This window comes from Centropristis striata, chromosome 11 (genome assembly GCF_030273125.1).
Source record: "Centropristis striata isolate RG_2023a ecotype Rhode Island chromosome 11, C.striata_1.0, whole genome shotgun sequence".
Lineage (NCBI taxonomy): Eukaryota > Metazoa > Chordata > Actinopteri > Perciformes > Serranidae > Centropristis > Centropristis striata.
In genome coordinates this window covers 12,968,403-12,995,504 of record NC_081527.1, presented here as the reverse complement: position 1 = coordinate 12,995,504, position 27,102 = coordinate 12,968,403, and the positions used below count along the sequence as shown (strand labels likewise).

The 27,102-nt window shown below is 38.6% G+C and overlaps 1 protein-coding gene across 1 annotated transcript in view; it reads left to right on the top strand.

The window, feature by feature from the left end:
* Nucleotides 1-27,102, top strand: part of clstn2a (calsyntenin 2a) — a 172,022-nt gene that overhangs the window by 97,373 nt on the left and 47,547 nt on the right. Inside the window, exons 3-6 of the mRNA XM_059344188.1 lie at nucleotides 15,304-15,499; nucleotides 20,330-20,441; nucleotides 20,648-20,744; nucleotides 25,744-25,893. Of these exons, the coding sequence (XP_059200171.1) occupies nucleotides 15,304-15,499; nucleotides 20,330-20,441; nucleotides 20,648-20,744; nucleotides 25,744-25,893 (555 nt within the window). The remainder of the gene's footprint in view (nucleotides 1-15,303; nucleotides 15,500-20,329; nucleotides 20,442-20,647; nucleotides 20,745-25,743; nucleotides 25,894-27,102) is intronic.

The window sequence follows — 27,102 nt, the reverse complement described above, 5'->3', positions numbered from 1 at the left end:
CATTGTAAGAAGATGTCCGTTAAGTGGTTTGAAAGTGCTTCTTTAGCGTTTGAGAAAAGTCTCTCAAAGCTGATTGTCTATGCCATCAGGTGTCATTTATAGAGAAATGTGATAAAATGAACATGTGTCAATGGGTGATAGTGAAGCAAATAAAGGGAAATGTTGCCAATTTTCAACCAGCTTTATGTTGTGTTAATCCATCAAGGCTTTCTGACAAATCAGTGGGGAGCTTTAAGCCCTGGCTGCTAGAGCTGCAATGATTAGTGGTCTAACTGATTAGTCGATCGACAGAAAAACAGTTTGAAACCAAACATAATTCATCTGCATATCCAACCCATACTGGTTGAAAATCCCTTTAAGTGCTGTTTTTCCTCTGTTCACATCCCGACTGGATGCTTAAAACAATAGTAATGATATTACACCATAAGAAATATAGATCTAATGCCTTTTGAGTGCTTTGTTCCAACCGACCGTGGTGTTAAATATAATACTCTAAACAGAGAAGTTTATGGTAATTTTATATAATAATTAGAAAGACAATAACGAGTCTTTCTTCTTAGTCTTGGAGTCTTGAATCTATATGTGAATCTATATGTGCCGTATGTAAAGGTGGTATGTAAAGCAGGATGCTGTGAGCTCTAGAGAGTCTTGTTAGTATCCTTTCATAGGTTTTTGATTTAGTCTTACACCCTGAGAATCACCTGAGAATTTCTTTGTTTCCTGCTTAATTGTGACAGAGTAAGTGAGAGTAAAGGCAAAGTGACAAAACAGTGAGAAAAGGGAATCTCTTATCTATGTTCCCTTACCACCCATGGCACAAACAGATGACGAAAGTCTAATACCAACCCCTTCCTGCCCTTCTAAGACCTTTTGTTGACCTTTTTGTGTCCTTTAACTCGATCACAAGTGGGGCTGTCAGTACGAGGTGAGGATTTTATCAACTCACAGTCCATATGGGTGGGGTATTATGTTGTTACAGATTCTGATGTGGTGGAGCAAAAATTCATCAACGAAAAAAAAAAAACCCCACATCTGTCCACTTCTAAAAAAAAATAAAAACGAGTTTGTCTTACACCATTCTTTGATGGTTAAAATGGCCTCTGGCAGTCTGGCAAATTATTCACATTTGAATTGGCCTTTCTGTGTTCCTGACAACATGTGATAGAGTGGTTTGTGGTTAAACACTTAAAGACAAAAATCTTGTTTACCATAGGAATGCAAATAATCGATGCTTAGTGTCTCCACCTGTCCTATTATTATTTCTACTACTTTGTGTCTACAGTGTGTTTTCTTTCACATGTGTTTAATGACACTAAGTGTTCGTACCTTACCTTGAAAATGATGTTGTCACAGTATACATAAGAGATAAAGTAAACATGACAGCTTAGTTTGCAGCCAGACTGAAATTAATTGGTCTGTACAGGGAATTGCTCTTCTTTTCCAGGTTCACACTGAGATTCATGGTAGGAAAGCTGTATAAATTAGTGTAATTTTCTCTAAAAACAAAGACATGTTCACATTTTCCAGAGCCGAAGAGCTGACAAATGATCAAACATGACAGCGTCGCATGCATGAGCTATTGCCTGCCGTCTGTTATGACAAACATAACTAGCATGCAGAGATCAATGAAAGATGACAGATTAGGTTATCTTAACCTCCACAGCATATCAAAACTACACTGCTCATTACCTCCTCTCAAGATGTTTTCTCTGAATTTACCTGATGAATGCTGCATGTGGTCTCAGCCCACAGCCCGCACCCCTGCTGCTGGCCCACCTGACTGACGGTTCAGTTATGTCATTTTAATAAGCGGGCATTAGCATGCAAAAGGTCTCCCGGAGTTCTCAAATGCCACCCGCCAGATTTCATTGAGGTTGTATTTGCGTTTATTCATGCTATAGTTAACATGATTGTGTACCCAAGTATTTATTACAAATGGAGAGAAAACAGTGGGCAGGTGAGAGAGAGGGAGGAAATAACACACAACAGCTCTACTGACTTCAGAAGTAGCAAACATAGAATCTTTATTAAGCTCCATGAGGAATATTTTTTTAGAAAATACTGTTTCAGAGAGGCATTAATTCAACTGCATGGACCTTTTAGACGTGGAGAAAGCCAATGCGGAAATTCCTTAAACCTGCATTCTCTCCAATGGCCAACAGGGGGTGACTCCATTGTTTGCAAAAAGAAGTCCGGTTGTATATGAGAAAAACCAATAGAACTTGTTTTTTTGTCCACCTTGTTTATATCAGTGAAGGTACAGTAGGACTTGTAATTAGACTCAATAAACTGTAGATGAGTGTATATTTATATGCAGTGTGCTTATCTGTCATTGCTGAGATATGCTTGGTTTTGCATGCAGTCCTGATCTTTTTATTGTGGGATTTGATTCTGTTATTAGAATTTATTTTGTGGAGCTGAGCAACAGGTCTGTTGTTTGGCAGTCATACTTTTTTCATCATCATACTTAAAAAATACAATAAAAAATCTTACCATTCAATTAACTAGGAAGTAATGCTACAAGAAAAATAGCTGTAGCTTTGGGCGGATATGCGTTGTTCAACAGCTTGTTTGTATTGCGAAGCTGCCAAAGTAATACAAACCTAATGCTCAACAGAGAGATACAAGAAAACTTTTTCAATTAGTGTAGGCAGTAAAGATTCTCAGGGCTGCCTCAATTTGAGATTAATTTACACATGCCATAGAAATGCAGGCACACTGATGTCAAATCAGAAACTTATCTTAAAATGAGAACAACATATGGCATCTTCTATCCTTAGATACAAAAAATAAACTTGCTGGTTCGTTATTTCTGGCGATGAGGCTTAATAGTGTAGACATGCAGTGTAGTCACAGTGGTTTGGGTTACACAAAATACCATGAGAATGTTGGGAAGGTGGAGAGAGCTGCAGCAGCAAACAGCATTGGTAGTGTAAGTGGTAAAGTGTGATAATGACGGGTTGTGATGTCTGTGCTATACTTCTGCATGGTTAGGATTGTACATTGCATCAAAACAATTTTACAAAGATTTAAATCAGTTATTTTTTAAATTAATTGTAATTTTGCATTCTTTGCACAGCATAAAACATGCACACATATAGAATACATAAATCAGGGGACTAAAAAAATCGTATCTCCTTTTGTATCTGCCTTCCTCATCACTACTCTGTGCAAGTGTGTGTGTGTGTGTGTGTTTGTGTGTTTTTTGTGTGCATTGAAGCGTGTGCATTAGACAGAAATTGTGTGCGTGAGTGGGTGTCTTCTATAAACCAGTGGGCCGTGTCCTGCTCTTCTCACTGAGCTGCTGAGCTGACAGAGGTCATAGTCAGAGACACTGTGACATTTACAGCTCACAGGCTTATGGAGAATCCCTGCTGTACCTGGTAGTGTGTGATTATCTCAGAACCAACCATGCCAGCCCGCAGTCCAACAGAGGGGTGTCGAAAAATGTAGAAAGAGAAGAATAACAATGATACGAATGTCACTTACCAGAGGAGAGGTGTTTTGGTTGAAAGGATAATGAGCAGATGATGTTAGGTATGAAAGGATTGACTAGAAGAGCAGGTTGACCTCAAGGAATGGTCAAAGTGAGGTTATATTGATAAGATGCAGAGCCTTTTCACGTCTCCTGTGGGTTTTTAAAAGTGATCATTGGAAATGACATATTTAGCTGCAGGCAACAAGCGAGATCTAAATCAGACTAATTCATGTTTTTGGTTTCTCCTTTACTTTCCAAATATTCTTTTAATTGACCTCCACTGCATGTAGATGGAAAGGCCTATTTGGTTGGTGATGCTTGTCTGAGATATTCCAGCAGCGTCTGTATGGATTGTGATTACAGTCATGGTCCCCAGAGGATGACAACTACTGACTGAGTACCACCAGCAGGTCAAAGTTTTCACAAAGTTTCCAGAGAAGTATCACAATATCTTAGAGATGGATTGACTTTGTATGGTCCCCAGACAATGACACTTCATGACTTTTGAAATCCACTAGTGCCATCATTATTTCGATGGACATTTGTGAATTCTGTAAACAACTATTGGATGGATTACCATGAAATTTGACACAGATATGTATGTCCATGGATGAATTATAAGGACTTCTGTTTGCCACAATAGTATTTTAGTGTTAACTGCTATTAAGAAGGTTTGGGACAGTGTAAAACTTTTCATACCGGTTTGTTATTAAGCCAAACACTGGACTGGTATAACCAATTTTACCACTAGGTGTCACACTCAGAACGTCGCAGATCCTGAGTGGAACATAATGAGACAGAGAAGGGCCCATAATGAGTTTAGCAGCTCCAGACCTCTTCCTGCAGTGTTTAAACATTACCTCACCTATGTTTTTTGGCCCATCTGTTTTGTCTGCTTCAAATCCAAATTGTTGCCATATTGGCAGGGTTTTAGTTTTGATTAAGACTAATTCTGCCATGTCTCATTTTGTCACATTGTGTGCGTTTACTGATGATGCATCATTTAATACTCCAATAATGGAGAATTGTTCATACTGACAGTTTTTCATAGCATGGGAAGATATGTTTTATATTCTTATAACTAAACATACCACTTGTGTGTATGACAACAAAATTCTTGTTACCTTTTTACTGTTGACATCTGATTTAGGTGCAGTGTTACCCTCGTTAGCAGCTCTCAACATGCAACCCTTTTTTTTTTGGTGTGTATTTCCATACATAGATGTATAAAGTATATGTATAGGTGTTTGTGATTAAGCACCTGCACAAACATTCACCCCAAACTGTAAAATTCCCCTTTTCCAAGAAGCCATTTAACTGTCAACTGGTGACCCTTAGAGAGCAGTGAACTGTGAGGTGAACAGCATGTGACTGAGGAACAGAGGAAGAAGAGGTGAGAAAAGGTGAGAAAGAGGGTAGAAACAAGAGCAGGTGAGGCATGTCGGGGGTAAGGGGGGGCAAGGTTGCGCAGTGCATCTGAGAGCTGATGTTAAGAGCTGAATAATTGCTTACCGCTGTGAGATCTGCACCAGACGAAGTGAGAAGGAACATGGGGAGGAGAAGGTGAAGAGGAGGAGGAGGGGAAGCACACTGAGGTTGATAGCGATTATACCTGCATTAGTTATCTCACACACTGTAGTTATCACTCTATATCCTTCATCCTCCTTTATCTCCCCTGCAGCTTCTCCTCTCCTCTCAAACACTTTTTAATCCACTCCTTTGTATCTCTTTGACCTCGTCTGTACTACATGTCAGTTGTATCCCCCACAGCGCTCATGTCTCTGGTGTTTTCTTTCCGTTTCGGGTGGAGGTTCTTTCCCTATCATCGTTCTTATGCCCTGGCTCTGATTTTCCTTTTTAAATTTTGTGAACAGCTGAAGTGAAAAACAGTTTTGCTTTGTGGTCCAACCTTTGATGTACTCTGCCAGACCCTCGCACATAATTTGCACGATTTCTCGCTTAACTTGATAAACAGCCTCCTGCCTAATTTACCTATTTTCTGTTTGCATATTTTCACTGGGGAAACACGGGGTTAGACACCTAGCTTGAGGCGAGTTGTTTTGCAGTCTGGTATGACACTGAGACCCATGATCTTAAGAAGCTTCTCTTAAACTATTTATTGTTGTGCCTGACTTCAGAAGTTAACACTCCACCTTGTATCGTTACACTTCAGCCAAAAGGCCTTTCAGAGCTCTTCTCTTCAGCATTTAAGTCACACAACTACATCTTCACACAGTTCAATTAACAACCAACCCTGACAGATGCAGTTCATCCGATGAATTCTAATCCCACAACTTCAGAGGCTGCAATTAACACTAATTGCATAGCAGACCACCAAAGCCCCCAGCAGAATGAATGTGTATTGTCTGCGATATTGAATTCTCCCCATTCCTATATTGTGTTGTCCAAGGTATCAGCGGTCCTTGGTGAATAGATAACCTGAAAAGTGTGTGTGTGTGTGTGTGTCTGTGTGTGTGTCTGTGTGTGTGCATAGGCTTTCCGCTTGTGTGAGCTGTTGATTTGTCAGCCTGAGGTCAAGTGGATAGTGCGACAATCTCCCAAATGCAATTAGGAAGTGGCCGGCTATCTGAAGCAGCCCAGTGAGACTGTGATGAATTGCTCCTGCATGTGTCTCTTTAACTGACTGTGAGCCTGCTCTGACTGCTCCGGCCAACAAATGCTACGTATCCATGCACACACACTCACACTGCATGGTTTGAACTAGTGCCCATTCAAAATACACCTATTTTGTACAAACTGAATGCTTCACCTGTGGTATTACACACCAAAGTGGCGACTACGCACAGCCAGAAATGTTACTGGTTACCTTGCAGATTCAGATTTTACTCAGAAAATATAACAAATAAAATATGATGTACTATTAATCTTTTAAATATCTAGCATCATATTACAGTTGAAAGTTTTACCTTGAACAGACGTTAAGTCAAAGCAAGTACACTGTCTGATAATACCTCTCTTTCACTTTTCACTTTAAGTAAAAAATTTGAATGCAGGACTTTTACTTTTCTTCTCTTCTTCTACCACTGACATTGCCAACATTCCCAGTTAGAGAAAAGGTGAAATATAAAGCAAGACTGCTTTCCAAACTTGTGAACTTGTGTCTACTTGCTGAAATACACAGTGGAGGTATTCATTTCCAAATACAACAAGATCTCCAACCTAAAGGACAGAATAGGCCTTTTGTCAACACCACCCATAACATCCCATATGAGCATTTTTTGAAACGACCCATCTGACCAATTTTCAATTCCAGTACAGAGCAGAGCATTCTAAATATAGCGCACACGTCATTATACATACACGTACAGTTTGTGGTTGTAAAAAATAAGGCTACAGTTTGGTTAAAGTTAGGCTACAAAACCACTGATCTAGGTTCAGGGCAAAAAGCTTCTTGGATTATAAAAGAAAGTTTAAAAAGTAAATAAATGCACGTAAATGCTGGAAGTGAAGTATTTACCAGGGTGACGTGACTACATAATAACGTGATGCACAAGGAGTTGCATGATGTTTAAATCACATCATTTGCTTTAGTTTTCACATGGGACACAAACCCTGTTCTCCTGGGTGAAAGTCCAACACCTGTTCGACCCATCAACACCCCTCTCAGTAGCCCCAAGAAAAAAGTTGCAAATTTACTAGATTAAAGTGGCAAATCTAGAAGAAAAAAAAGTTGTAGATTTACGAGGATAAAGTGGGGGAAAAAACAACTTTTTTTCTCGCATATTCACTTAAAATCTCATAAATCTGCGCATTTTTTTCTCCTACATATGCCACTTTAAATCTCGTAAACTTTTTTCTCAAAATATTACCATCTCCCATACACATTCTGGCTGTATGTAATATCATCCAATATTCTCTTGGGTTGAAATTTGGAAATTGCAAGTATTTCAATAAGTGCCCTATTAAGGGTTAAAATGGGTGTCATTCATTATTATTACCGCCATTTGAGTGCGGTGGAGGACAGCCTTAATATAATATGGGTATATATAGATATAAATATGGGTATTTTACTGCCTGTACAAACGACCAATGGGGTCGTTTTTGAGGCCAGTCTCCCAGAATGGTTTATTATGACAAACAATTTAAGTTGCCTTGGCCGAGTGGAGCTGTTCCTGTAGGTTGCTTGTGCCTGCTTGAAGAAGAGTTTGGTTGTAACATTAGCATATCCAGCTTCCAGCTGAAAAAGTAAATTGCGAGTGGCGGGTCCCCGTGGTCAGGTGGTCACAACACTAGTATTAACAGAGGTCACTTTGACAAAACAGCAGAACTTTGACATAAAGTACAGTATGCTTGACTCTGCAAAGCCCTGAAGCCTTGCCCCCGCTGCTGCACAGAGGGCTGTTCTCTCGTTTATTCAAAGTTTATTCATATTGAACGTGTCAGATGTCAAAACTCAACCAACTTCGACACGGCACGTCCTTGGGTCCCCAGCAGTCCATCGACTGTGTGAAGTAGACCACATGAACACACACAAACCCCGAGACACACTCACACACATATTCCTTGCTTTATAGTTAGAAACTAGCCTGTTTATTTCATATCAGTCTGCCAAATGGATAAAGGAAATTGATGCAGATTGTTATTTCATTAGTGAGACTTTATTCATTGTGAAGTATTCTGGAGGGGAATGAGGTGCGAAATAGATGCTGGTGTGTTTGACAACACTCAGTCATTAGACAACTTTTCAGGAATATTTCCTGTTGTAGCTCGATTCCATAACATTGTAAATCATTTGAATGCTGCCTATCGGCTATTTGTGCTTTCTTTTTTGTGGCGTGTGTGGGCGTCTGTGTAAAGAGGTGCTTTCAATCAATACTCAAGGTATTTGCTGGTAGTCAAAGATTGGAATACTGTGAGTGCACATGCAGAACTTTAAAAGATTAATCAATCATGGTATGTAGTCATGTAGCAAACATATTTTTTCCCCAATATTGACCTCATGTCTTATGTCATGACTTTCAATTCAGTTAAATCTGCTTCTTGCAACATGTCTCTTTTTCTCAAGTTCCTTTGGTTTAAAGTAGTGGAGAAAAGCTGAGTGTTGATTTAAAAAGCCATATGTCAGAAAAAGACAAATCTACAGAGGCACCACTGACATTTTACAACTTATCTTCCTGTTAACTGCCTGCCACTCAGTGTCCTCATAGTGTCCTTACCAAAAACCTTGAGACAGTACAGAGAAAATCCCATTAAAGCCAATGGGAGAAAGGCTTAGAGGAAGGCCGTGAACCGTCATTTGTTTTCATCCTCCTCTCCCACCCTCACTCATACAAAATGAGAACTGCAAAAGTAGAAGAAGAGGCAGTCTTTTTCTAATGTTCAGCCACTGTAATTAATTTTTTTCCTGTTGAATCTGTTTAAGGTTAAGGACCCATTTATTAGATGAACTATCCATTGTACCCATCTCGACAACAATTTAGGCAGGAACCCTGATTCACACACACACATTAAGTGTCTAACAATTCAGTAAATGGACTCTGTGTGACTCATACACAATATTAGAGTTTTGATGTATACATTTTAAAATGATTACTATTAACACTTTCATAAAATTATGTCTGCATACAATTTGACAAACAGTACAGACAAAGCACACCCTATTGAAGCAGAAACATTACTTTTTCTCTCAAAAATATTCATTAGAATTATGCATGTATGGACATTTTTGCTATATTATAACACTTTTATTCATGTACATTACAATTAATTTGTCCACACATTTTATGCATACAGTCCAAAAACTAACACAGAAATAATTGATTAACTTTATAGATTAAATGAATAATTCTTTTTTCAATATTCTTTTATAATTCTCATTTGTTCAGTACTTTTTGATATTGTTATCTCACATGAAATTATATTGATTAACATATCTAGCGAGTTTATGAATCATGGCATATCTGGACTCTAGTTTTCAATGATAACCCTAATAATTACTGATGATTATTTATAAAAAATCGTATTTTGTAAATATTTGTGAAATCATCAAAAGTCAACATTTGGTCAAAAACAATGGTATATTTGATTTTACCTGGAGGTTTTCCCTTGACTAAATCACACTTTAGCTCAAAAAGTTTGACACTGTGTCAGAAGTGTTGACTCAACTGAGGTGTGTGTTGTGGTGCTGGACTGCATTATACAGAGAAGTGTAGTAATCTGTCTCCAGTGTATATGTATGTATTGACTTGCATTAGACTGCACAGATGTACTTTAACAAAACTGCTAACTCAGTGTTCATTGAACAGCAGGAGCCTCAGCATAATGTTCATAAAAGTGCAGTCTGAGGCTGCCATGACAATGAAAAAATGATATTCAGTCAGCCTGGAAGAAGTTTGGAAGTTTTTAAGGAGTTTGTTCTCCGATCTAAATGTCCTTTCTTTTGTGAAGTTAGCGGGGACAGCTGGAGTGACTGAAGCTCCAGAGAAGGAGAAGACTTGTAACACATACCCTTGTTTGCTCAGTCATACACAGCCATGTGCTCCATATGCCATTTGGGTATTTAGAGCAAGGTGCTTCTTCATAGTGGATATTTATTATGTTTACAATGAAATGCACAAAAGATAAAACCTGAAAAACACAAACCTCACAAAGGATCTGGTGCCATTTGAGACTACTTATTTTTAAAGATACCTTTGCTTTGTCATATCGGTGCACAATCCACTTAAAATAACTCTGTTTTCATTACAGCTCAAAGACCTTTTTTGTGGTCAATTTTTATTGTTTTTGTGTCTTGTTGTTGTCATTTTGTGTCTTTTTTTTGTGTTTTTGTGTCTTTGTGGTCATAGTCTGTATCTGTCTCTTTGAGTGACATTTTGCAGGTGAAGACCAAAGGGTCCCTGGGCCTGTGCTCAGTAAATCTGCTCAACAGTCCATCCGTGTATAGTAGAGCCCAACCAATATGGGATTTTTGAGACTGATGCTGATACTGATTTTAGAGGGGGGAAATGAATCGATAACTGATATGGCAGCTGTTATAGTTTTTTAGTTAGAATGAAAATAGACCTTTTCTATGTGGATTGTGCATTTTTCACCACTCTGCAGATGTACCCTGTTGCAATGTTAAATAATGTTTAACATTGTCGCACATTTTATATACATTATACAAACAATTGTCAGCCAATTCTAAAAAATTATATAAATGGATAACTGAGGAAAAATAAGAATAAATGTGAATAAAATACATAGCTAAATAATCATCTTTACTGCTCAGTCAATTGCTAACTATTTAAAAAAAGAAAAGGAATATCTAACAGTTTCTCAATCATGCCAAGCAACATTTTCTGCATTATATATTGTGTAAAAAAGGTTTCATAAAGGCACATATTGGACAGCATATACACCAATACTGTTGGGCTCTAGAGTATAGATAGAGCTGTGCTTTCATACTTTGAGCATGAAAAAAAAACACAGAACAAAGCAAGGCTGTGTCAATAAAATCTAATTAAAATCCAAGGCACTGTCATGAAGCCCTTTATCCTCAATATTATCATTTTTATCCATGTGTGTATTTCTGGACCTCATTGTGTATAACATATAGTATGTGTTGGCATTGTATTCATGCATATGCATGTACACATGCCGTATATTGTGTGTGCATATGTTGCGTGTGTAGTTAGGGTGTATCTGTGTGTCAGTAGTGGGATGAAGTGTAATCCAGTGATTAATTAAACGAGAGGAACAGGGGTGAGTGTGAGCTCAGCACTGAAGGCGGGAGAGTGAAGAAATCAGGGCTTAAAGCCGCCTGATACTCTGTCTGCTTAGAAACTCACTTTAATCAAGGTCTTGCAGCTCCCCTCACCACACACGCACACACATACACACACAGTGAAATCTTGATACAGAAGCTTTTATGTCTAATGCTCTACACAGAGACAGACAAACAGGCACAGACACACCAGATGGAGTCACAACAGTATTTGATTAAGAAGAGGAATTAACATGATTGAATTTCCTCTTTCTCTGTTGAGGCTTGACTGAAAAAGAGGGCTCACTGGAGGCTTTCAATACTTTGGAAGTGACTTTTTAAATTTTGCTGTGCAGGTCACAGAATCACAATCACGACGCAAAGTGATACATCACATTGTTAACTGCTAAAAAATCTAAAGAAGACAGATGTTTCCTTTTGTAGGGCATTAGTCGGTGAAGTAGTAGTTAGTCACACCAGATATAAATTCATGGCTTCTAATTTGTTTCCATAAATGTTTCCTGGGGGTCACATTATTGGACAGCATGACATATTCTTTAATTTTCATGCAGATGATACACAACTGTACCTCTCCTTTAACCCAAAGGACTTTAAGCAGCCTGCCTACTTTACATAATGGTCTTCTTGGCATCAGGGGGCCAATTGCCCAAAACCTGCAGTCGAGGATGAAGACAGCTATTTAATTCACAGGTCATGACCCCAGTTATTCTTTTTATACTGTATACTGATTCATGCTTACATTTTAATGAGCATGTTAGTGTGGTTATAGTTTGGACTTTCTGCGTCGTGCTGCAAAGCAGTTATCATGTCTTCATCGCATTTGTTGTTACATTTTGGTACAGATTGAGAGGTTATTGATAAGGTTTGCACGACAGAACACCAAGATTTTGAAATGTCTCAGTCACAGGTCTTAAGTCTGCAATGTTTTTAGCAACACTTGTGCTTCTCCTGCTGTGTTAAAATGTCTGCTGTGAAAAATGTGTGCATGAGAATCCATCATCTGTTGAACTGTATTTTATTGTTTAATTTAAATGATCTAATAACAATACATTTTAGCTTCTTGTTTTCTTATTTGTTAACTTTTTAAAGGTAAAGGTTTTATTATTCACGTTCATTCTTTTTTATTATTATTATTATAAATCTGTTTGGTTTAATTTGATACATGCTGGAAGTAATCATTCATTTTAATAACATGAAAATTGTTGGTGAATTTTTTTTATTTTATCTATTTATTTTTATTTAGAATCAATTCAAACCGGTGCCCAAACTAATATTACAAACACATAAAATGTGAGAGTAATAACAATAACTGAGTAATACAAATTAAAGTTTACCAAGAGGCACATAAAAATATCTATAAAAATGTGCTTCAGGAATGATGTAAAGCTGAGTCAGCCAGTTGGACTTTTTGTGATTAAATCCTCATTATAAATGTTTAACATTGCATTTTTTTCTCCTCTTTAAAAACAGCCATAAATATTAAAAATGAAGTGTAAGCAATGGTGTAATCCAAACAAATTTATACAGAAAAAAATTGCAAGAAATTAAATGATCTGTCAACTACTCTTACTTATGGTTGGAATAGACAAATTTGTTTCGGCTCCTGGTGACAACGTGTTGGTTTGTGGAGCATCATTTTCCCATTAACTTGCTTCATCTTGTCCATTTTTATTATATTGGCAATTTAACATCCCATGAAATACATGTTCCCTGACAGCTTGACATTTTCTGTCGATGGAGTTTATGCCGTTCAAGCTTTCTGTGGAGTACCATCTATTTTAGATGAATGTTATTATCGAACCATTTTTTGCTGACTCTTTCACTTCACTCTCAATCTGCCATGGCAACAGGCCAATTCCCCGAAGCAAAAATCTATGATGTTTACTTTGAAAAGCGACCCCTTTCCGTCATGACGTATAGGCCAAAAGATTAGACTCCACTCTATCCATAGACCACAACGGGGTGAAATTACAGTATTCCCTCTGGTTGGGGCTGCTGAGAAGCAAACTAAGTGGCAGGATGGAAGTGTCTATGTGTGTACGTCATGTACACATTTGCTGACACAGTAGGAATTAGCCTGAAATCCTTGTCATTACCATTTACATATACATTGCCACATCACATTCCTCCTCATCTCTCTCTCTCCCTCCTCTTCTGTTGCTTTCTCTATCTTTCCTGACTCTGTTACGTTCCCCTGTAAAATGTAATCCAGAAAAATGAATTTGCTACAACAGATGGAGCGGAAAATGGATTTGCATCCAACCCCAAACTGTTAAGTGGAAGTACCTTTTCCTGCTCCCCACCACTAAGTCAAGGTTTATGTATAAGTACGGCAGCAGTTTATTATAATCACTGGTATTTTCAGACCAGATTCCCCTCCCTTTGGTCCCATCTAAAACCATATTTGCTCAGTTTGTGTGTATGTGCAGGCAGGATTAGGGCTGCATTCGAGTTTATCGCCTTTTTCCACGCCGCCTGCTGTGTTTGTTATTATTTTTACATACATACACATTACATATACAGCCATATTTGGAATTCTCTCATCTTGATAACACCTCAAAGCGCTAGGCATCTTTAAAATTGGTTGGGGATCAAACCTTGAAGCCCACTGTGCTTGGCAGCATCATTATTTCACCAAGAAGGGGCAGTGAGAAGTTGAATCAGGTTAAAAGGAAGTCAAGAGAGAGAATATAAAAGGCTCTGTGCATGACAGTGGGATATGAAGACAGGGGGGGGGGGGCAGAAGTGGAAAGAAGCCAGTGGGGAAAGGGAACCTTGTCTTTGTGTTTGTCAGTGGGGTTTGAGCATGCAAGCAGAATTCCCATAGCTAGGAAGCTTTTTGTTTCAGCTGCGTCCCACTATGTTCTGAGAGATATCAGCCAACACAGGGTCAGAACGCTGCAGCTTTTTGTTCCCTGTGCAAGGAGATTTCCCAAATCCCTGAAATGAACACTTGTGCAGGGGATGAACTCCGCAAAAGACTCAAAACCTGATCTACACACAGAAATACACACCTAAGGCAAACACAATGCACTGAGAGCGTGTTGTGGAGCACTCTGTGGACACATTTTTCATCTTTTGTTGAGCATGCACAGTTTGACACGTATCAGAAATTAGTTCTCTCTTCACTACACACAAAGAGATGTATGCTGTGTTTTTGTGCGCAAGAAATATCATTGTGTCCCGAAATGAAACGTAGACTGGAATTTGAAATGATAGCTGTGGTGTACAGACAATTTCAGCAGTTTGTATGGTTAGTTTTTACTACCCCTGGTTTGATTTTACTTCAATTATCTGGTAGCCACTCCTGGGTATGAGAAAATGACAGGGAGAAAGAAGAGAACAAACAAAGAAATGAAGCAAAACGAAAAAGCTTTTACAAGTAATGTCATGAAAGAAAAAGAAATTAATGAAAAAAAAAACAGTTATTGGAAATATTTTTTATGCCTATGTTTTTCTAATGTTTGTTCAGTGAAATTAAGTGTTGTCTCTGACTTAGTCTCTCACTTCAAGTCTGATAGTTGTGCCGACTGCCATCATATAAATCATTCTCAATGTCTGCCCATTTGATAAGCTACATGCTGAGCAGCATTTTCAGCCTCTGTCGGGAAACAGACAAGTTGAAGTTTCTCCTTTCATTCTCACATGGTTCATTTCTTCTTTTCTCTGGGAGATTAGGGTTATTTAAGACGGCTGACTGATGCACAACTACTTTTCTCTTCAGAATTGCCTTAAAAAAATCAAATTGGTCAAAAGCGATGGCACTTTTAATTGTCCCTTGATGTTTATCCTTCCCCTCTCCCTTTCTCTAACTGTCTTCACACTGTTTTTGTTTGTGTTCCTTAGTTTTAATTTGCTCCTGACTCACCAAATGTTATTGGCACATTGAAAGTGTTGCCTTCATTTTTGGCACAAAGGGAGAATAAACATGTTTTTTTCCCCAAATTTCTCCCAATAAAAAAATCCTCTAACCTGCTTACGATGAGAAAGTACTGTCTAGAACACTACAATAGCTGTGTTGAATTGTTTGTTGTGTTGCTGTAAAAAAAAAAAAAAAACCCACATAACATCATTTTTGTATCTTCCTTTGTCTTTTTAGGGGAGATTTGTGCCTTTAAGATCTATGGTCAGGATGCTCCATTCGAGGCTGTGGTGTTGAACCGCACATCAGGAGAGGGAGTCCTGCGAGCCAGCAGCCCTGTGGACTGTGAGAGCCAGAAAGAGTACACCTTCATCATCCAGGCCTACGACTGTGGGGCCGGACCCAGCGGGGCCGACTGGAAGAAATCCCACAAGTGAGTCAACCAGTGTCTGTTGAGCTGGGGAAAAGTCAGAAATCTTGTTCAGTTTAGGCAGTACAACTACTTGGTTGGGTTTAGGAAAAGATTATGGTTTTGGTTAATATAGATCCTTTTTGACAGAATTCCCTGAAAACTATCTTTTCCCATATACTGTCATGGAAAAAATATTAGACCACCCTTGTTCTCTTCAATTTATTGTTCATTTTAATGCCTGGTACAATTAAAGGTACATTTGTTTGAAAATATAACAACAACAAAATAGCTCCTAAGAGTTTAATTTTTAAGCTGATATCTAGCCATTTTCCATGGTTTTCTGGATCATGATTTGCGTTATTTTAAAGAAAAAACATGGAAAATAGCTAGATATCAGCTCTTAAATTAAACTCGTATGTGCTATTTTTCTTGTAATCATTATATTTGTCCAAACAAATGTACCTTTAGTTGAAACAACTAATATTTTTTTCCATGACTGTATATATCTTAATTTGTTTTGGGGGTATGTAGTTAAGCCATCATTAGCCATGTTTCCACTAAATTTTCAAGCAAATCTTAAGAAAACTTTTGAAATGTTGCAAATGAAATGAAAATGAATGGGCATCTCTGGCTTGGCTCTGTCCTGGTTTGATTCCTACCTCAAAGGACGCTCATTCAGTGTATCCTGGCATGGACAGTTGTCTACTTTGTCTTGCCTCACCACAGGGGTTCCCCAGGGTTCAGTGCTGGGACCCCTGCTATTCGCTATCTACACCACCTCTCTGGGTGAGGTTATCCGCTCACATGGCTTTTCCTATCACTGCTATGCAGATGACACTCAGCTCTATCTGTCATTTCCTCCTGATGACCCATCGGTCTCTGCTCGAGTCTCTGACTGCCTCTCTGACATTGCCACTTGGATGAAGGCACATCACCTCCAGCTGAACCTCTCAAAAACTGAACTGCTGGTCCTCCCTGCTAAACCTACAATACACCACAACATCGACATCAAAATTGACTCCCTGTGTCTTGCCCCCACCAAGGTGGTGCGAAACTTAGGGGTGATGATTGACGACTAACTCACCTTTTCCAGTCATATCGCCTCAGTTACCCGGTCATGCCGCTTTGCACTTTACAACATCAGAAAAATCAGACCTTACCTAACTCAACATGCCACTCAACTCTTGACACAAGCTGTTGTCATCTCAAAACTTGACTACTGTAAACCCTCCTGAAAGGCCTGCCAGCCTGCACAATAAAACCGCTTCAGATGATCCAGAACGCAGTGGTGCGCCTGGTCTACAACCAGCCAAAAAGGTCACATGTCACACCGCTGCTCATTGAGCTCCACTGGCTACCTGTTGCAGCCCGCATCAAATTCAAATCTCTAATGCTGGCCTACAAAGTTGTCTCCGGTACTGCCCCTACCTACCTGAACGCCCTGATTCAGACATATGCTACCTCGCAACCGTTGCGCTCTTCCAATGAACGGCGCCTGGCTCTACGCCCCGTTGGTCCAAGGCAATCCAGACTCTTTGCATTTCTTGTTCCCCGCTGTTGGAACACACTACCAGTTCCTACCAGAGCAGGGGCGTCCCTCTCTACCTTTAAAAAACTCCTGAAGACCCATCTCTTCAGAGAGCATCTTCTCTCCTAGACCACACGATAATTCTACTCCGCAAAGAATTGTCACCAGCACTTATTGAAGCACTAATAGCTCTTATTTCCAGTATACCTTGATTGTTTGTTTTTACTCTTGCTGTAAGTCGCTTTGGATAAAAGCGTCTGCTAAATGACTAAATGTAAATGTAAAATGAAGGCCTGTTTAAATCAACTGGACCATTGGAGACAATAAAGTAGTCTACAGCATAGGTGTGTCAGAAGTTTGCGCTATGGGCTCTGCGTGGCTGCAATTGGCCAGTAAACAGAAAAGAAGAGGTACAAGTTGCAAACAGGAAACAAAACAAGTCACCTTGGTCATGTATTCCTTTTACAAGAGAAAAATGGAGAGAGGTCTTCAGGAATTTGGTTTGATTGGACACGTTTTAATTGTTCTTTCACGTCAGTTACTATAGGCCATTTTTCATTCTGTCCAGAGACAAACACAGATTAATGCAATGATGAAGGGATAATGATAACTTTTTGCATAGAAGACTGATCTAGTCAGGCATGTTTTTTTGTGTTTTTCTGCCCAAACAAGGGCTTGGATCTTGCCCCGATGAAAGTTACACTGATAAATCAAAATAAAAAGTATTGGTGGGTTTACAAAAAAACATGAATATGTTACAGCGTCAATCGAATTGAGTACAATCGCCCTGTGACAAATTTAGTCTGAAGTTAGAAAGATCAGTTTGTGTTGAGGTGATTTCATAAAAGTACTCTTTTAGCTTCCTCATAACTTTGTTATGCAGCCTAAAGACTCAGTTCTGATGATGGTAATAGTCAGACACTGCATTAGAGCTGTCAAATACGGCTAATTATTATTTATCTTAGCATGACTCACTTGTTTGGCTGTCAGTGTAACTGATTTAAAGTGGGCAGACAAAGTAACAAAAACATGGCACACAAACAAATAATAACTTCAAAGTTACAAAGGCCGCTGCACAAATGAGTCATCTTCAGTTAAAACATTTCTACAAGAATTACAAGAATCCTGACAACGTATGAAAAACTAAAGAAAACTTTAATAGATTGAGTGTCAACAACACAAACAGAGAGACAGCAGGATTTTATAACATCACGAGAAGATACAGCCTTGAATGTGTTGAGTTAACATCTATCTGACAGTGTTAATTGAAAAAGCACACTACTGTGCTAGACTGCATTATACTGATGGTGTTGATTTATTCCCTACACAGTTTAATCAAATTAACTTTTTAAATGCCTGAAATCAAATTTACAAGAATGTGATGTTTGGTCATGTTTAAAAACCATTTTACACAAATAGATTTGAACATGTTGACAAAGAGTGTGACAAAAGTTTCCTGAATGTGTTATTTTGTTTGTAGGATCCATATATATATATCACCTAGTCCTGCTGTATTGTAGCAACTGGGTAACATTTCTTGGTGTCTTTTCATGGCCCAATACATGACAAAGACAAAGAAATATTTTCTGTAACATGCTGTAAGCATGTTGAATTCTGTTGTAAAGGTGGACATTTTAACATGGGAGTCTATGGGAGTTGACTCAGTTTTGTGGCCAGTCAAGGCACTTCCACTTGGCTTCCTTTTTCAGCCCCAGAAACTGCTTCAACTCCGGCTTCTGGCTCTTCTGTGTGGAGTTTGCTTGTTCTCCGGTTCCTCTGGCTTCTTATCACAGTCTAAAGACATGCAGCTTAGTTTTAATTGGTGACTCTAAATTGTCCATAGGTGTGAATGAGAGTATATTTTCTGTAGAATGGTTGACTGTCTCTATGTGTCAGCCCTGTGATAGTCTGGAGACCTGTCCAGGGTGCTCCAGCCCCCCGCTATCTGAGTTCGGATAAGCAGTTAATGGATGGATGGACTTAATTACATCCTTTTTTTGCACCTGATTTCTCAGATCTAAAGTACCTTAGTAATAATATCCCAGCATAACCTGTTCTTTTCACCTTTTCTAAGTCGTCAAACACAAGACAAAAACAGCTTAGATCAGACTTAGAAAATGGATCCCCAGATTTTTTTCTTGTCTCTTAGGGCTACTTTACACAGCTTAAGGTTATGAAGAAAATAACTTTAAACTATAATTAGATATTGTCTTGCACTTGCTATGTTCTCTTCTTTCTTTTTTTATTTTCTCTTTTCCCCAAGATTTCTCGGTACGGCGGCAGTGACAGCTGAGACTTGCAGTTCTGCTCTCAGGATATGTCCCCCTAATGGCCCATCAATATTACGTGTGTCCATTTCTGTGTGTGCGGCAGTGCTGTGTGAATGAAATTGACAGACAGGCAGAATGGCATGGACAGCAGCAAATCAAACCCCGCGGTCCTTCAGTCTGAGACAAGGAGCCGCGAAAATAAGCTGCTGTAGGCTTGGTACAAGAAGGAAGAAGAGAGAGAGAAGTTTATCAGCTCAGGGATCTGTGATGAATTTCACCAGTGGATGATGGATGACACACAGTGTGCATGTGTGTGTGTGAGTGTGACATTATCACTGCATGACATTCTAAATAGGCCTCATTAAGCTAATGTCATTAATTAGCCAGATGTGCTTCTTCAGATACACTGCGAGTTGTTGTCAGAGAAGGTCACCGGTAAGGAAAATTTCATGATATGATCTGAATTATCGCTTCGTTTCTACTTTAGTGCACAAATGTTATCAGAGTACATAGTTGATAATAGCAGTTGATAATAGCAGTCGCTTCCAGCAGATGAGACTCTGTTCATGGTTGTTTGCACCAGACTAAAAGGAAAGGAGAAAGTGAAGAAGAAAGGTAGAAAAACAAACTGGAACCTTAAATCTTGCTTGCTTGTTCGATTGACTTCAGATGATAATTGGAACCCATTTCACAAAGAAATACCAATAAACAAGACCTTTTAATGAACTTGCCTCAATCCTGTTTTTTAGGAATAAATCTTTTTATTCTTTCATAGGAACTGTCCTCTCACTCTCCTCTGCCTGCAGCTAACCACTCTTCTTAAGATAAACAGTGAAATGCTCTACGTCTTAATTAATTTTAATTATCTCTAATGACTTAAAGAGATTTTTCATTCTCTCCTCTCTCCCCTCCTCCATCCATCTCTTCTTACCCTGTGTCTTTTATTTCCCTTTTCTCCATCAATCATTTCCACTCCGCTTTCTTTGCATCCTTCCTACTGTGCTCCCTCTCCTCTCTGCTCCCTCTTTCTTCTTCACTCCCTCCTCCACTCAGGGCGGTGGTTCACATCCAGGTGGATGATGTCAACGAGTTCTGCCCCGTTTTTCGGGAGACACTTTACAAGGCATCGGTTACAGAGGGCAAAATCTACGACAGCATTTTGCAGGTATATTGATGTCATGTATTTAAGTTGAAATTATTTAGCAACCTCAGTTACATTTTGCTTCATTGTTCTATAGTTAGTGTCAATTTGACAGATAAATGCTTTAAAAATTCCTCAAAAAATTGGTTAAATATTTGAAATATTGTGATTGTTTACAGTGTTAGTGTTGTTGAAGAACTGGGACTGACCTCAATGTTATAATGTTGCAGGTGGAAGCTTGGGACCAAGACTGTTCACCACAGTACAGCCAGATCTGCAACTATGAGATTGTCACTGCAGGGACACCATTTGCCATAGACCGCAATGGTAAGTGTGTGTGGGTTTATGTGTGTGTTTGAATGTGGCTTGGCTGAATGAGAGACTCGACTGTACTTATAAGTGCTGATGTGATTAGGTGTGAAGTATGTGTCTGAGAGAGAGAGGAGAGAAACTGGGATAGCACAGCAAGAGACAGTCTGCCCAGCTGGAGGCTTTTTTCCTGGGAAGTTTTTATCAAATTGAATTACACTGAAGGGTCATTATTTGTGTGAAAAACACAAAATAGTACATTGTAGCTGTATGGTAGGTCATCTTAAAAATGAGCTCTGAATCTCTGCTTTTCAACATGGATGATACGTTCTTAAAGTGCTCAGAAAAAAAACAAAAAACAAAATTTGAATATTGGCAGCTATCAAATGGACCTTGTAGTGAGATTGCTTCCTCAGCTTAAACAAGAGTGAATTCTTTTGTTTAAAGGATCATTTACTTTGCATTTGGATTAAAACTTATTTCATAACGTACACCCGGACACCCGGTAGATTTGAAATAAAATCAGGCCTAGTCCATATGAACATAAATAAACACCAACTTTGTGTAAAAAATGAGTGCTGGAAGATTAAAGCTGTTGTTAATCCCCAAACTGCTTTGAAACCTTATTTTCGTTTGTACGTACAACGGCTACTGCATTCTTCTTGTTATCCAAGCAACAGAGGAATGCGAATATACATCTAGAAATATAGAATGAAAAGGAAAATCCAAGCAGACAACTCTGGCTGATTCCAGTTCATATTGCAATAATGTTGCCAGGCTCAAAAGTTGCTTGACAAAGATCCATGTTCAGTTTCGACAGCCTCCCCTTTTTATTTTTCTCCTTTTCATCATTTGTGGCTTTACATCAGTCCTCGTCGACTGCTGGAGAGTGTTTTATTCTTGATTGAGAGATATTCTGAGCGTATGTGCCTATAAAAAATTTTCAGCTTTGGGATTTGCGCTGTCTTCTCCTTGAGCTTCCACATCCACACTGTGGTGATGTGAGTGCAGCGTAATCCAAACTGAAGCCAGACTGGAGGGCTTTGTGTGTGTATACGTCTGTTGAATTCTACCAATAGATCAGACGGAGGCACACATTGCTTTCTTAACTGGCTCTCTAGCAGTGCATTGTTTAGACCTACTTTATAGAACAAGGTAATTTTGTGCACTGAGGGAAGTACGAGATAAAATACAGAGGTAAGTGGGCTGTACTGCAGTATTTGTCAAACAACAATAGCAACCCTAACCCAAAACAGTTAAAACATTCCACAAACAGAACTATAAATCATTTATGGCATCATACCAGATGCCATAAACACACGCACTGCAGCCTGGAAACATGGACCATTATAAAGCAGCGGCACACAATGGGAGCAGTACACGGGACGAACAGGGACTACAAAGAAAAGTGCAACTGCAATTCTAGAAGCATGTTGCATCATCTTATCACAGTATGAACATACGTCCCATTCTCATGACCTGATATCTCCAGAACACCTGGAGGAAAATTCTTCAAATTTGGCACAAACGTCCACTTGGACTCAAGGATGAACTGCATTTATATACTAAGTCAAAGTCAAGGTCACTGTGAGCTCACAAAATACATTTTTTGCCCATACCTCAAGAATTCATATGCTAATTATGACAACATTTCACAGAAACGGCATAAAATGATAAAGTGATGACATTTTAAATCATAAAGGTCAACTTCACTGTGACATCATAATGTTCAGCAAAAACACTTCAACGCCATTACTCAGGAAGAAAAGAGGAGATGGTGACCATATTTCACCATCTCCTCTTTGTTGTAGGAGATGATTGGTTGGAGGCTGAATTGGTGACACTAATCTTTGGTGAACACCTTGAAACTGCATATGTGCTACTGGATTGAAGATGTATGTGAAGCATTCATTTTTTAGAAGTTGTTACTTCTTTGCAGCAGCATCATTCATATTTGAAGCACTATCTGCTGTCATTGCTACATGTGAGTCGGGACAGGAAACAGTAAACTGCAACTTGACTGGTTGGCGATGGTATACAGCCATGATGCAGAAATTCTAGTTGGAACTAAATCTATTTAATACCTTGTTATGGTATAGAGACGTGTTTCTATTATTCTGTGTGGATGGCTGTTCCAGTAACTTTGGTCTCTGATGCCATGAGTGAAAACTGTCACTCTCATCAGTTTTTTGTCTTTTTTTTTCAGGCTTAAATCTCCCATCAGAGCCACAAAGGTCATTATGCAACTTTTCTTTAACAAGCTCAGTAGCACCTGTGACACACTGAATTAAATTTGTCAGGTGATTAAGAAATCCAGCTGGGCACCATAGATCCCCAGTTAGAGGTTTCCTGCTAATGAGCCAAGAAGAGTGAAATGTCTTTTAAATTGAAAAATCCCATTGCTTTTTGTTGAAAAAGTGGCATGTGGTTGATATCCAGCACCTTAACTGGTACTGTTGTTCACACCAGCTGCGGATCAAATAGACACTGTAGGAGATGTTTGTAGGAACTGTCTGGCTCTGACCTCCTCACCTTTCTTCCTCTGACATTTCAAGCAGCTCTTCTTTCTCTTCTCTGTGCTTCTGTGCTCCGAGCTGGTTTCTTCTGTGTTCGCTGCACCTCCTCTCCTCTGGCCTCTCTTTCTCACTTCAGCTCTCCTCTTCTCTCCGTCAACAATCAGAATGACAGCTTATCATACTGCCAAGACTCCAGATGCAAAAAAACAAACAAAAATAGCCTCAGCAGTCCTCACAGGTCCAGAGACAGATTGCGATGGCAATGACTGATGTGAAAAAACTTTGTGTTTTGAAATGTTGCTATTTATCTTGAGGGACATCTGTATCTGTCTCAAATATAAATAATGTGTTTCATCATCAACTGGAAAATATTTTAGTCCTGTTTTCTTCCAGCTTTGATGTTCTTTGAGATGTACAGCATTTGTTGCAACCAGCAGCTCACTCTGTAGCTGTCATTGTGGGACAGAGCAATAAAGACTCTATGAACCTCACTGCTGCATCGTTAACATTTATCAGTCAGGCAAACATGCTGAAAGATTGTTGCAACAAGTCTTCCTGTAATCCCCAGTGAATCAATTTATCCCTGATATTTTTTCATGCTTGCTTCACAGAATGATATACATTATCTATAATCATATTGCAATTTTCCAAAACAGTAAACACTTAAAAACACAACATATCCTTTAAACACAACAAAATGTGTGAAATTATTTAGATTAGAGAAATATTAGAGAAAATATATCAGTTACTGCAAGCTTTTGTCCTGTGAAAAACTGTAAACAGGCATCCAATTTAAAAAGTGGCCGGTGAATGTTCAGTGAAATGCACTGAGACTCCCTCGCTCTTTCTCTTGTCCCCTTTCTCTCTCTTTGTCTGTGTGCCTTGTCTACGTTTGACAAATATCCAACCATAAACCTGTTGGCCACAGTTGAGTAGACCTCACTCCACATGGGGGCCAATCTCATGAAGCAAGATTAGTGGGTTACTGTACCTGATCTTACACTTTAGGTTCAACAGGTCTCATAAAACAAACTTGCATGTCCATATTGTTCTATGCTGCAAAGCTAGCATGCTCTAGAGAGTCTGTATGTTAAATTACAAATCTGTAAACAGCCTAAAAACTAACCAATCAACTCTCTGGAATATTAGTCACAGCGTCTTCAGGATCTCAATGTAGACAAAAGGTGACAACTGGAGGCAACAAGTTACCACACAATGGTGTGAGACCCTGTTTCTAATACTCTACAGTCTATTTCTTACATCAGCAATTCATTGTAAGTTCACCTTCTATCACATCGCAATCAATGGAAGTGTTCAGTTTAACGTGAAGGCTAAGTAGGCTAATCCTAGAAGCTGCAGAGTGTATGTTGCAATGGACTCAGTTCCAATTGTGGAATCTAAATTATTATTCTTTTAGCAGGAGCCAAATTCATTCATTACTGTGTAATAAGTGGGGTTCATTTTGCAACAATGACCTGCTCAAGAACAAAAGCAAGATGTTAATGAAATAAAATTAAATACAAATCACTTCATTTATCCTTTGAGGGGCAGTTTGGGGCAACCAAGAGCAAACACAAATACACAAAATTAATTCATACACATAATAACAATCTAAAAACACAGATTTGAAATACACATAATTGGAAAAGGCACTTTGTCAATGTCTATTGTATCTTTATCAAGTTTACAGTGAGCAAGTGCAATATTAGAATATAATGTCATGGAAAAATATATTAGACCACCCTTTTCTTCCCTTTTTCTTTAAAGTTAATTTTAATGCCTGGTACAGCTAAAGATACGTTTGTTTGGAGAAATATAACGATAACAACAAAAATAGCTCATAAGAATATAATTTAAGAGCTGATATCTAGCCATTTTCCATGGTTTTCTTGAATATAACCAAAATCATTATCAATAAAACCATGGAAAATTGCTAGATATCAGCTCTAAAATTGAACTCTTATGAGCTATTGTTGTTGTTATCATTATATTTGTCCAAACAAATGTACCTTTAGTTGTACCAGGCATTAAAATGAACAATAAAGTGAAGAAAATAAGGGTGGTCTAATATTTTTTTCCATGACTGTAATATAAACATCCATTAAAGTGAGTCAGCTGTGTGTGGCTCTCTTGCACAGTAGTGATCTCAGTTGTCTAGTCCACAGGCCTGAAGCATCTCTATCTCACACTTTTCTTGCACTGTTACCCTGGTGACAAGCAAAAAATAGTCCATCATTTTAATTTCACATTGACAGTTTACAGAGAGCCTGAGATATTCAAAAGGAATATGAGGTTATTGGTCCTTGAGTTTCCAGTTAAAGGCTTCAATAGGTACAAAGAGGTACATTGTTTTCAAGAAGCTTTAATGCAAAGTCAGTTTCACTTCTTGCTCAGTTAAAAGTGATGCTTGCTTTATTATTCTTCAAATAAAAAGCATAACAGTTTGTTTCTCTATCTATGAAAAACCCTTTATTATGTCTCCACTTTTTTGTGTCCTTTAGGTAACATCAGAAACACAGAGCGGCTGAGCTATGACAAGCAGCAGAGCTACAAGATCATGGTGACGGCCTTTGACTGCGGTCAGAAGAGAGCAAAGGAGGATGTGCCTGTGCATATTGATGTCAAGCCTGTCTGTAAGCCCGGATGGCAAGGTCAGAGATAAAGAAACAACCACTCAAATATGCTTCAAACGCCTTAATTTATATTGTAATAATTGACAGAATTGCACTGATTGGTATGCTGCTATAAAGTGTGCTGACATATTGTTTAAACCTACTTAAATTCCAAGCAGTTCCGTCAAAATTGAAGCAGACTGTGCAGTTTTTAGCATTTCCTTTTCCTCCAGGGAATTCTATCTCATTTTAGAATGAACGTCTCTCGAGGAAATCAGAGGACCTGACAAAAACCTCCAGAGGGAAAGTTGACTGGAGTGTGTTTTTTTCCCTCCTTTAACATGCTAGCAGCTCGGCATTCGAGCCAGCCCGTCTCCCCTGCTGCTTCACCTGTCAGCACTGACAGCATCTCAGGAGTCAAGCTCACACAGGAATGAAAGAGAAAGACAGAGAGAGATAAGAAGGGAGAGGGGAAAAGGAGAAAGAAAGAGATAAAGAAAGACCCTGAATGAACGGGCAACTCTGGGGAGGAAAGAGAGAAACTTATAGTGATGGAGGGAGCTGATGATTATTTTTACAGTCTTTAAAGAAAAAACTGTTAGTTGGTGAATCCACAGTCTACTGCAAAGCTGTGGTTTTATTCCCTGAAAGCACATGTTTCTTTAACATCAGAGAAAGTAAAAGTGCTGTTTAAATCCACACAGTTTCATTCATTCGCATCACATTATCATATTTTAACTCTAAGATGATTCAAGGATAATACCAAACAACTCTTGTTATCATAAACCAAATTGTTCTTTGACAATTTCTACACACACAGACAAGTGTTTCTGGAGGTGATAACACTTTTTATAGTATTGTTTGGCATTTCAAGCTCTTGTTACCGACAGGGAACAATGCGAGAGATACAACATAGGTTCCCAATCAGATTTAAACCAACATCCAAACGTTGCAGAATCAAATTAGTTTGGATGAATTGCTACAAACTGTAAAGAAAAGAGTAAGAGTTAACCTTGTTAGTGATAATACCGACAATATAATCAACAATTAAATTTAATTAAAATTGAATTACAATATAAATAAAAAGAGATATCTGCACATAACGTTCTGATTTCTGTTTGTAGTATTTATCAGTCGTGTTTGAGCGGGCTTTGAATGCAGGTAAACAGTCTGTGTTGAGAGGAAAAGAGGTGAAACATATTAGCTTTTTATCTTTGGTTTTTTTTTTTTTTTTTTTTTTCAGTTATT